At 42.4% G+C, this 12,186-nt stretch overlaps 1 protein-coding gene across 4 annotated transcripts in view; it reads right to left on the bottom strand.

Annotated features, from left to right (window-relative positions):
• CIT (citron rho-interacting serine/threonine kinase) overlaps positions 1-12,186 on the bottom strand; it is a 168,507-nt gene that overhangs the window by 43,849 nt on the left and 112,472 nt on the right. For all 4 annotated transcript variants that reach the window (XM_024758531.1, XM_024758532.1, XM_024758529.1 and 1 more), the window contains exons 23-24: positions 9,907-10,104; positions 34-87 (exon numbers count right to left, since the gene is read on the bottom strand). In XM_024758531.1, the coding sequence (XP_024614299.1) occupies positions 34-87; positions 9,907-10,104 (252 nt within the window). The remainder of the gene's footprint in view (positions 1-33; positions 88-9,906; positions 10,105-12,186) is intronic.

Below are 12,186 nucleotides of genomic sequence, written 5' to 3'. Positions count from 1 at the left end.
ATGTTATTTTCATCATCTTTGGTTAATACTCACAGTACAGCTGTTACGAAGGGCATCAAATTTGCGCTGGATTTCATCTCTATGTGCCTAAAAGGTAAGAAGTTGATTATAAATTTTTCATAGGGTGGAATACAATTCTACATGCTATGGGTCAAATAAAGAAAATCACAATTGGTCTAAAAAAGCCAAGAACACTGTTGCAGCTGCCCCAGCACCTTTTTTTCAAAGAATTAATCAAGTCATACCCAACAGGAGAAGCAAAGTTACAGGAATACACAATGCCTATTAATAACATTAACTATTTAGACCACACATCACACCCTGTACAAATATATATTTAACATTCAGATGAAAACTAGGCACTAGTGGAAGAAAGGAAAAAAACATAGGATGAAGTTTTACTCTCCTTTGTCTTCTCGGAGCACAGGCTCCGGATGCGCAGGCTCAGCGGCCATGGCTCACGGGCCTAGCCGCTCGGCAGCATGTGGGATCTTTCCGGACCGGGGCACGAACCCGTGTCCCCTGCATCGGCAGGCAGACTCTCAACCACTGTGCCACCAGGGAAGCCCTTCCTCCCCATTCTTAATCTTTTCCTCTTCCCTCCAATTGGCTGCCCACCACTGGCCCACCCCCGCCCCCGCGGCTTCTCCCAAGAAAGACACAAACACGCATATACAGGACAATAGCCAGGACAAAGTAGGGACTTTTGAAAAATTAAATCCAAAGCTGCTGAGATTCAGAAACACTACGTAGACCTTGAAGTAGATATAAAGATTTTCACCAAGGCAGAGGCGCTCTAAACCAGTAGCATTCATTCAGCTGACAAGGATATTTTGAATACATACTACATGGCAGACACTATGGCAAGATACAGCATATCTGGCCTCACCTTCATTCTGGTGTGGACAGGTAGAAAATAAACAAGGGCAGGATTACAAACAGTGACAAGTGTTATGAAGGAAAAGTGACAAGTGTTATGAAGGGCCTAGGGAAAAAGAATAAGGGGGGAGAAAAAGAACTCACTTAGATGGGGCAGTCAAGGAGGGCTTCTCTGAAGAGCTGACATTCAAACTGAAATCTGCAGGATGATGAGGAGCCAGCCATGCAAAGAACAGAAAAGAGCAGAGGGAACAGCATCTGCAAAAACCCTGAGGCAAGAAAGGGTTTGGTGCATTTGGGGAACAAAAAAGGACCTGAGTGGCTAGAGCAGTTTTTTACACTTCAAGCTGTGACTCAAGAGTGAAGATGTCAAGTCAAATTTTTTTGGTTTGTTTTATCCAATGAAATGGAATAAACAGGATACATTAGAAAACATCAGAATGTACCTTGGAGAGTAAAGGTAAGCACCATTGTTGGAAACTTGTTTCAGATACCATAAGTTATCAAGTTTAAGTTGCTATCAATCGTAAGATTTACCACAATTTTACGTAACATTAAGAAAAAGAAGTACTGCCAAGGAAACTATGACATGTTTATGTCCTTATGACTACAGAATCACATACAGGCTATAAGATGCATCCTGATTACCTACCTTAAAACTCATTGAAACTCAGTATATAGGATCCCTTGTATGAGACTGCAAGGTAAAATGTATTCTTCTGTGGATTGTGGCCAAAGAACAAAAGAGGGAAAATGTGGCCCAAGCTGATGGTAGAGAGGCAGGCCCAGACCAAGAATCTTTTTTTTTTTGTGGTACGCGGGCCTCTCACTGTTGTGGCCTCTCCCGTTGCGGAGCACAGGCTCTGGACACTCAGGCTCAGCGGCCATGGCTCACGGGCCCAGACATTCTGCGGCATGTGGGATCTTCCCGGACCGGTGCACGAACCCGTGTCCCCTGCATAGGCAGGCGGACTCTCAACCACTGCGCCACCAGGGAAGCCCAGACTAAGAATCTTGAAGGCCAAGAAAAGAGTTTGGATTTCATTCAAAATGCAATTAATTGGAGGCCAACAGAGGTTTTAAAATGCGGAGTGACATGGCCTGGTTATCGTTTTGTGGATGCTGCAGGAAGAACAGATCAAAACAGGACAAATGTAGAAGGAAGTTCAAAAACTACTGAGGAGGTTGCTGCTGTCATTAAAGGAAGAGAGGATGGTGGCTTGGAGCTGGACGTGACAAAAGATGCAGAGGAGTGGATGGAGGTGAGATCTCTTTTGGAAGCACAGGTAATAAGACTTGTTGATGGACATGGGGGCCAAGGGTTCCTTAATGGACTTTTGATTTGGAAGACAAGGTAGATTACGGCACCATTTGCTTAGCTATGAAAGCCCAAAGAAGAATCCAGTTTGAGGCAGAGGAAAAAGTGGTCCTTCGCTTTAAAAAAAATTAAAAATCATCTCTATTAGAGATTAATAAGTAATAAATGCTGGAGAGGGTGTGGAAAAAAGGGAACCCTCCTACACTGTTGGTGGGAATGTAAATTGATGCAGCCACTATGGAGAACGGTATGGAGGTTCCTTAAAACAATAAAAATAGAGCTACCATATGATCTAGCAATCCCACTCCTGGGCATATATCCAGAGAAAACTCTTAATTCAAAAAGATACATGCACCCCAGTGTTCATAGCAGCACTATTTACAATAGCCAAGACATGGAAGCAGCCTAAATGTCCATCAACAGATGAATGGATAAAGAAGATGTGGTATATACACAATGGATACTACTCAGGCATAGAAGAAGAATGAAATAATGCCTTTTGCAGCCACATGGATGGACCTAGAGATTATCATACTAAGTGAAGTAAGTCAGACAGGGAAAGACAAATATCATGTGATATCACTTATATGTGGAATCTAAAGTATGATACAAATGAACTTATTTAGAAAACAGAAACAGACTCACAGACATAGAAAACAAACTTATGGTTACCAAAGGGGAAAGGGCAGGGATAAATTAGGAGTTTGGGATTAGCAGATATAAACTACTATATACAAAATAGATAAACAACAAGGTCCTACTGTATAGCACAGGGGACTATATTCAATATCTTCGAATAAACCAAAATGGAAAAGAATATTTAAAAAAATGTAGCTGAATCAATTTGCTGTACACCAGAAACACAATACTGTAAATCAACTATACTTCCATTTTTTTAAAAAAAGAAAAAGGTCTATAAGAGAAGTAAGTCAAAAATTCAGCACCTAGCCTGTCAATGCAGGGGACACAGGTTTAAGCCCTGGTCCGGGAAGATCCCACATGCCGCAGAGCAGCTAAGCCTGTGTGCCACAACTACTGAGCCTGTGCTCTAGAGCCCACAAGCCACAACTACTGAGCCCGAGTGCCACAACTGCTGAAGCTGCATGCCTAGAGCCCATGCTCTGCAACAAGAAGCCACTGCAGTGAGAAGCCCGTGCACCGCAATGAGGAGTAGCCCCCACTCGCCACAACTAGAGGAAGTCCATGTGCAGCAATGAAGACCCAACGCAGTCAAAAATAAATACATACATACATAAATAAATAAATTTAAAAGAAAAATTCAGCACCTAATTTAGCTGTGATATATTCTCTATATATGTCTATTTTGCCATAGATTTATATTTTAAGCTTATAACAGCAGATTAGCCACTGCAGAAGAAGAGATTAGTGAACTTGAAGACATAGCAACAGAAACTATCCAAGATGAAATACACAAAGAAAAAAAAAAAGACGTAAAAAATGAACAGAGCATCAATGAGCTGTAAGACAACTCCAAGGAGCCTGATATACATGTAATCAAAGTCCCTGAAGGAGCGCAGGAGTGAGACAGAAAAAAATATTTGAAGAAATAATGGCCACAAATTTTCCAAAGTCAACGAAAAAATAAATCCATAGATGCAAAAAGTTAAACGAGCCCTAAGCACAGGAAACATGAAGGAAATTAAGCTAAATCACATCATAATCAAACTGCTTAAAACCAGTAATAAAGAGAAAAAGCTTGGGCTTCCCTGGCTGCGCAGTGGTTGAGAGTCCGCCTGCCGATGCAGGGGACACGGGTTCGTGCCCCGGTCCGGGAAGATCCCACATGCCGTGGAGCGGCTGGGCCTGTGAGCCATGGCTGCTGGGCCTGCGCGTCCAGAGCCTGTGCTCCACAACGGGAGAGGCCACAACAGTGAGAGGCCCGCGTACCACAAAAAAAAAAGAAAAAAGAAAGAAAGAAAGAAAAAGCTTAAAACCAGCCAGAGAAAAAAGACAAGTTACTTATAGAGAAACAAAGAGAAGAACGATTTCTCCCAGTGAGGTTGGAGGGGTTTTGGAGGGGAGTAAGCTAGAAGACAGTGGAGCAACATCTTTAAAGTACTGAAAGGAAAACAAAAACAAAAATCTGTCAACCTAGAGTTCCATACCCAGCAAAAATGTCTTTCAAAAATGAAGGCGAAATAAAGACCTTTCCAGACACACAAAAGCTGAAAGAATTTGCCACCCACACATCTGTACTATAAGAAATGTTAAAGGAAGTCTTTCAGGCAGAAGATGACAACCAGAGATTTAAATCTACACAAAAGAATGAAGAGGACTGGAAAAATGTAAAACAAAAATCAGTAATTGCACAGACAGACTTACAGATTCATAAATTAAGAGTTATCACTTAGTATCAAGTCAAATAATTAGCCCCTATTTTCATGAACTAATTTAATAGATTATGATTTTTTCCCCAAAACTCTGTTTTTTGCCTAATAATGATATGAGAGATTTATTAATTTAATGGGACAAGAATACACTTTATCCAAATTAGGAACGTGGCTATTTGTATCACTGATAAATCTCATCTGTGAGTATCCTAAAGGAAGAATCCTTAGGTTAGTAAACTCTAGAGCAGGAATGAACAACTTTTTTCTTGTAAGGATCGGATAGTAAATATTTTTGGCTTTGAAGGCCACTCAGTCTCTGTCACAACTACTCAACTCTGCCCTCACAGCACAAAACCACCCACAGACAATATGTACACAAATGGGTGTGGTTGTGTGTCAATAAAACTTTATTTAGAGGAAGCAGACTAAATTTGGCCCACTGGCTATAGCTTGCCAACCTCTACTCTAAATGACTATTTGGTGTGAAATTACTCAGACAGAAACAGGAAGCTGAAGGTGGAGTTAACTTCTTCAAAGCCTAAGCAATGATTATAAAAAAGCTTTCTGGCCTAGACTGAGGGATAGAAGACCTGTTGCACTTTCTGACTAATAGAAAAGTTTCCAAATAACACCACACCAGTAGAAACTTGCCTAACTGCCCCACAGTAGCCTGAAATTTCAATCACTAATATTTCTATTATAATTTACCATCATGAGGCCTTTGGGTCACTCTGACAACACTCCTCTTTGAGGGTATAATTTAAGGAACTACCATCATTATGGCTTTTGATTTATTATTGACTGAAACAAACACAAAATGCAGCTGTGACTGTTGTGACTGCTGGAAGTACTGTAACAACCATTGAACTGATCTGAGCTTTAAAATGGCAAGAAACATGTTTTATGTTCCTTTGAAATAAGCTGTAAAACAAATGCACAAAAAGCAAAAGGTCATATTATATATAAAGGTAATCAAATATGTAAGACAAGCTTTGGATTCTCTCAATGAAATATCTGAGTGTTAATTAGGTGTTAGAAGCTACAGGGAATGAATATTTACCCTCTTAAAAATTACTGAGGACCCCAAAGGGCTTTTGTTTATGTGAGTTATATCTATCTCTATTAACCACATTAGAAGTTAAAGCAGATTTTTTCAAATATTTATTATTTCTTTTTAAATAAAAGTATTGCTTTTGCACCATCGGTGCAAATGTTAACACAATGAAAAACGCCACATGACAGCTTAGTATTATTAGGAAAATAACCTGAACTTGGGGACCCCCCACGGAGCCACAGACACCCCCCCACAACTTGAGAACCACTGACCTAGGGGTTGGGTGGCAAGAGGCAGAAGGGACAGGCTGCATCCTGGAAACCAGAGAGGCACTCACTTTGGGGAGTACTTATGTCTTCTTTAATTTTAAGGAAAGTTACAAGAGGAATGAAGAAAAGAGAACTATTATGCAACCTTGATGAGAGAAAATACCTGTAGAACTGTGAAAAGGAAACATGTGTTTAGGTGTCTGACCGCCTTCTGGGATCCACAGTCAGGATCCTAGAACACAGGCTTCCACACATCCACCCCTTTCCCTGGGAAGGCAGGCACCAAGCAACACTGTCACCTTAAGTGACCCAATTTCACATCTTGCCTATCATGCCGATGGGTTACTAATTCAATACAACAATTGATAGTTATGTAAAAGAGAAAAAGAGAGCGTGCGCTAATGATTTTAACAAATCAAAGAGGATGACTCTGGGATCCCACCATCACGCTCTGCTGGGAGAAGCCCTTTCTGGAGTGTCTCTAGCTTTTGACTTGATTATTCAGCATTAGTCATTTAACAAAATGAGTAACAGAACGTGAGGACAGGGACATGAAACGTGTTCGTGGGGCCATGCTGGTGGGCACCAAGCCCACACGGTTCCTCTACCCCGCGGCCCCATTCAGAGCAACGCTCCCATCACATCGCACGTCTGCATGCAATGAAGTGTGCAAGCTCAAATTCTCTTCCACAGAAGAAGGCACTACACGGAGTCTTTTTTTTTTTTTTTTAAGGTTTTTTGATGACCATTTTTAAAGTCTTTATTGAATTTGTTACAATATTGCTTCTGTTTCATGTTTTGGTTTTTTGGCCCCAAGGCATGCGGGATCTTAGCTCCCCGACCAGAGATTGAACCCACACCCCCTGCGCTGGAAGGCGAAGTCTTAACCACTGGACCGCCAGGGAAGTCTCTACATGGAGTTATAAATTTCAATTCCAGGCGGAAAATTCTCTCTTCCACCAATAAGCACTGAAGCATCTTAAAAGCATGACTTTTTGTTTAAATCTGACTCTCTTGTTGCTGTCCACCTTGACTCAATCTCAGCTTTTAATGGCCAGTGAATTTCAATGCAAATGCAATTGACAGGGTGGGTAAAGGGAGGGGGGGGGGGAAAGAAAGCCTGAGGAAGACCAACAATGGCAACTGGTAGCCTCTGCCACACTTCTTCAATGGAGAGCCTCCATTTAACTGTGCTCCATCAATTTTTGGCCCAGAGGCAGAAGCCAAACAGGGTAACTGCTCCCCTCCCAGGTGAGGAGGTGGCCACCTCTTAGAATTAAAGCAATAACAGCCCATTTGACTATTTCCTTTTCTTGATAAAACAGCCTGCTATGAAGCAAACAAGCCTCCTAGGAGATGATTTTAGATCCAGCTGGTTGAATTTGATTGATGCTTACGTGGGGTCTGAACTTGGACCAGAACAATGAGAGAGGGAGAGTCAGGGTACTGCATCTGTGACCATTTTCTCTCTCTCTCTCAGAAAATACATTCTTCAGAACAAATTCAACAAAGCCATTCAGGCAACAGCCACCTGTGGCCCATGACCAGATTTATGGGACATAATCAAGAGGAGGGGAGAGGAAAAACCCACAGCCTTCAAACTGAACTGAGGCAAACTGATGCGAGGTTTGGATTCCTGCATGATGGGCTTACGAACAGATGTTTGACCAAAGGCACTTTCCTGTCATCATTGTGAACAAGCCCTATTTTCCAAGGGATCCTCATCTGTGAGAGTCGTAGAGCCCTAGTTTCCAGACCTAGGGAGGTTTGTTTCTTTCTTTCTTTCTTTTTTTTTTTTTTTAAGATGCTCTGAGGCAGTGATCTCATCTGACTAAATTAAGTCGTGACTTGCTGCCATGCAGGCGTCCAGCAGCCATTAGACACAGCACATTCCAACCAGCAGCAAGACAGGACTGAAAGACTAATTTCCCCACAGATAAACAGCAGCGACACAAGCTCTACTGTATACCCTCCTCCTTCCAAACGGGCAGGGTAAGACGCGTGACCACCGCCTCCCTCCCAATTCCAACAGAGTAGAGAGGTAAATGTTTCCTTCTCCTCCACTCCAAGGTAAAAGGATTTGAGGAATTACAGGCCAGTCCCCTGGGGAGCAAAAGCTAAAGACACAGCACTAGGTGCACAGTGAGGACTCATTAAGTACAGATTAAACGATTGACGTCTCCTTCTTTCAGAGCTGGGGTGGTTCATGTCGGGGGGGAAGTATTAATATACAAAGCATTAAATATAATAGTGGTTGGATTTTAGGTGTCTCTTGTAGCAGCTAAGAAATGCCATCTGGCTGTCTCTCTCCACATCCACCCCACTCCAGAAAGTGTATACGCCTTCTTGGCGTATATATTCATTTCATTCTTACCTCCATTTTTTTCTTCTATGACTTCTTTTCTCTTAGACTTTTCTTTCTTATTCTATGTGTTATACTGTTTCGTATCTTTCCAAACTGTTTCCAATCCATTTTTGAAACAGGGCAGAATATAAACAAAGAGACACTATTTTCTCCAAACCAAATACTGGGGGCACATGGCATCCTTTAATGAATGTTTTCATAGAGAAAACACTGGAAACTAAGGTTGCAACCAATATCTGAACTTGGCATAAGTCCTGGAAAATTGACGATGCACAAGCACCTTCTACAAAGGAGCTACTCTGTGTCCCCAGAATCCTGGAAGGCCCTGTATCCTGGGCTGGTCCACAAAGACCCTGGCACTCTCAGATCACGTTCTCAATTTGGTCCCCAAACACCCAACAGTGGTAGATAACTTCTAAGAAGGAAATTAGTTTAAAAAAAAAAAAAAAATATATATATATATATATGTGTGTGTGTGTGTGTATGTATATATGTATATATACATACACACACGTATTAGTTTTAAACAGGGTAAATCATAAGCAACAGAAGTGCGTGATCATCTGCAGAAGTAACCCTAACCTAAGAGATGTTTAGAGGTGTTTGCTGATGGAGATGGGGACAGGATCCAAAATGAATCAGAATGAATAAGATACCCATTTGGTACCTTATTGAAAAAGACTCTGAACATCAGCTGCATTGTGCCCTGCCCACAGAAGCGGGCACCCTGACCAGCAGGCATGAGTGTGCCCGTCCGCTTGGCAAGTACAGTATGTTATCATTAGAAATGTATGCACTTGGTTGATACCAGCCATTAAACTCATTCAGCTCTCTATGCCCAGAATCCGGGTCCACCAAGCAGCCTTCCAAGAGAAATGGGATTTATAAGTAGATTTCTCTGAAGGGGAAGAATGTGAACATTATCCTGGTCAACTTGGCGGTTGTATTTCCCTCTGTAAAGCTGGTAAATTGGCATTTTTACATGTAAAATTCTGTCAGTTTTGTTAGCCTGGGTCAGTCCATGTGAGAAGGATCAACTGTGGGAGATTGGCCAACAAAGTCACATTTTGAGACTTGCAGAAAGAACTAAGGTCTAAATCCAGGGGCCGCCCACCAACAATATACCTCCTGAGAACACTCTTCATGTGAGCAAACCAGTCTCTCAGAAAAAGCAGGGAAGCCAGGTCCCTTTTAGAGAAACAATCTCTCATTCATTAGAATCATTTCCATCCAGAACCTACCAAATGCATACTATAAAGACTCAAAACAGGATCTACAGCTTGAAAAAAAAAAAAGGAACACAAATGAGGTTAACCAAAACAAAAACAAAAATATGGTAGAAAGGCTACTGTAAGATATAAGATTATTATTTTTTTAATGTTTATTGAAAACTAAAGTAGGAGACCCAAGTAAACAGACTTTGGTTAAGCTAAAGTTTAAAATATAGTGATGATTATTTTAAAAAGAGGGAAATGCATAAATAAAGGAGGGACTTTTCAAGATCCTTAGGAAAGCTCAGATATTGCCCAGTTGATCTAGTTTACGAATTCCAAAGAGGAAGCAGCCTACATAAGCCAATTTTCTTCCCATTAAGCATCTCTCTGGTTTATTTTTTCTCTCTTGGCATTTCTGAGGGTGAGCAAATATTCTCAGCTCTACACTCATCCTACCGTGAGCGCCTGGATCTCTTCTTCTGCTTCCGCTGTTGTCTCTTCCAGCTCTGTCTTTGCCTGGCGGAGCTGGCTCTCCAGAGCTGCCCGGGCTGCCTGCAGGGCTGTCAGCTGAGACTCGCGCTCCTGCAGAGAGAGCTGCAGCTCCGTGAGCTGACGCTTGAGCTCCAGTTTCTGCTCTTCATGCTCTAGACTGACCTGAGACAGAGAGAGAGATGCTTGTTGACCTTAACTGAAGAGAAAGCCAAGACGCAACCTGCCGTGCAATCTGCATCTTAAATTTGGTCATGGAATCAAATTCTCAGCACTCAACCGAGAAGGAAAAAAAATGCAATAAAACAGCTCTGACTTCGATAAGTCTCAAAAATCAACAGGAGTGAGAACACATAAGAGTATATACAATGTATATTATCAATACAAACCATCCCTTCCTTTCATATATTCGAATGCTTGGGAAAGCTTCTAAAAAAAAAAACCACACAGCAAGAATGCCCTATGAAAATGATGATGGTTGTTCTTATTAGAAAAATGTTTAAAAGTAAACAGATATAAATAACATTGTATTAGTAACAAGGACACCTTTAGAATGGGAGTACAAGTGGAACAACAGACTGAATTCTACTTATTTTAAATATTTCTGCTCTGATTTGTTTTGATTAGGTAACCCAAATGAAGGTCATATTGTGTACTAATCATTCTTCCCTCCATCTGCCCATCTATCCATCTATCTACTCAACCTTTCGTCCATTCAAGAAAAATTTACTTAGGACTTCCCTGGTGGTCCAGCGGGTAAGACTCCACGCTCCCAATACAGGGAGCCTGGGTTTGAATCCCTGGTCGGGGAACTAGATCTCACATGCATGCCGCAACTAAGAATCCATATGCCACAACTAAGAAGTCCGAATGCTGCAAGTGAAGATCCCGCATGCTGCAACTAAGACCCGGCGCAGCCAAAATAAATAAATAAATAATGAATAAATAAATAAGTATTAAAGGTACTCACTATTAACATAAAAAATAGAAAAAATAAAATTTACTTGGTAAATTCTGTGTAAAAGGAAATACGGAGATGAAAAACACTCTCTGCCTTCAAGTTGGGGAGAAAAATAAAAACCAACCATTGCCATACATTGTGGTCGAGTGCAATGGTCAGGAGATGCAGGGATGTGATGGGAACACAGCAGAGGGGTAGGGGAGGTGACTGGGGATCTCCGTGTTGAAGAATCCAGGAGCCAAACAAGCAGCTAAGAAGGGAAAGAAAATACCAAGCAGAGGAAGCAAGACGTCCAAGGCATGGAGATGTGGGAGACCCTGGCACATCTGCTGACATCACCAACACTGACAAGCTGTCCTAGGGACCAGACCCTGTGTCAGACATGGGGATGCCAAGCAAATAAGAGATGCTTGCTGCCCTTGGAGAGCCCACTGAAAGCGAAAGTGTACAAGCTAAACATGAAAGGCCATGGGGACCCAAAGGAGACATCCCATCCAGCTCCAAGGGGATGGAGAAGGCTCCCTGGAAAAGGTGACACCCACGTCCCAAAGGCCATAGGCATGAAGAGGAGAAAGACTTTAAAAGATTCAGCCTAGAGAACTGACAGGATGTAGTGGTTAACTCAGAGTGGGACAGAGAACAAAGGACAGAGAGGAGGCAAATGTGACACCTACGTTGCTGGGCATCTGAATTACACAGACAGTGAGACCACTGGCCACGACAGGGGACAGGAGAGGAAGGGCCAATCTGAGGAGAAGGGTAAGAAATTCACTCTTGACACGTTGAACGTGAGCTGCAAGGGAGACATCTGAGTGGAGGTGTCCAGTGTCTACTGGGACAACAGGTCAGAAACTCAAGAGACAGGTCTGGGCGGGTCGGCTGGATCTGGGAGCCCTTAACAAGTCCACGGCAGCCAAAGCCAAGGCTATGATCTCTCTCTAGTGAGGATGACGAGGAGGACAATGGCTGCGGCGGTGGCGACAACGATGATGTGACAGCAGCAGGTGCAGTACCCATGTACAGCGTGCCAGGCACTGTCTTCACCCATTTCATCTTCCTAACAACCCAACAAGGATGGTATGACTATGACCTCTATTTTACAGACAAGCAAACTGCGGCCCTGAGAGATTCAGGAACCGAGAAGACGGCACACAGCTAAAAAGTGGCAGGGTTAACTACTTACTGTTGGTCTTATTAAAAGGCCAGCAGTCGGAGGAGGCTGCGACTCTGCTAGCATGCCTGAAATCTCCCAAGGCCACTTGGCAAAACCATGAGAGGCCGGTGAC

Source organism: Neophocaena asiaeorientalis, unplaced genomic scaffold (genome assembly GCF_003031525.2).
Source record: "Neophocaena asiaeorientalis asiaeorientalis breed wild unplaced genomic scaffold, Neophocaena_asiaeorientalis_V1.1 scaffold77, whole genome shotgun sequence".
Classification (NCBI taxonomy): Eukaryota; Metazoa; Chordata; class Mammalia; order Artiodactyla; family Phocoenidae; genus Neophocaena; species Neophocaena asiaeorientalis.
The sequence above is the reverse complement of the archived record's forward strand: the minus strand, read 5'-3'. Positions and strand labels throughout refer to the sequence as shown.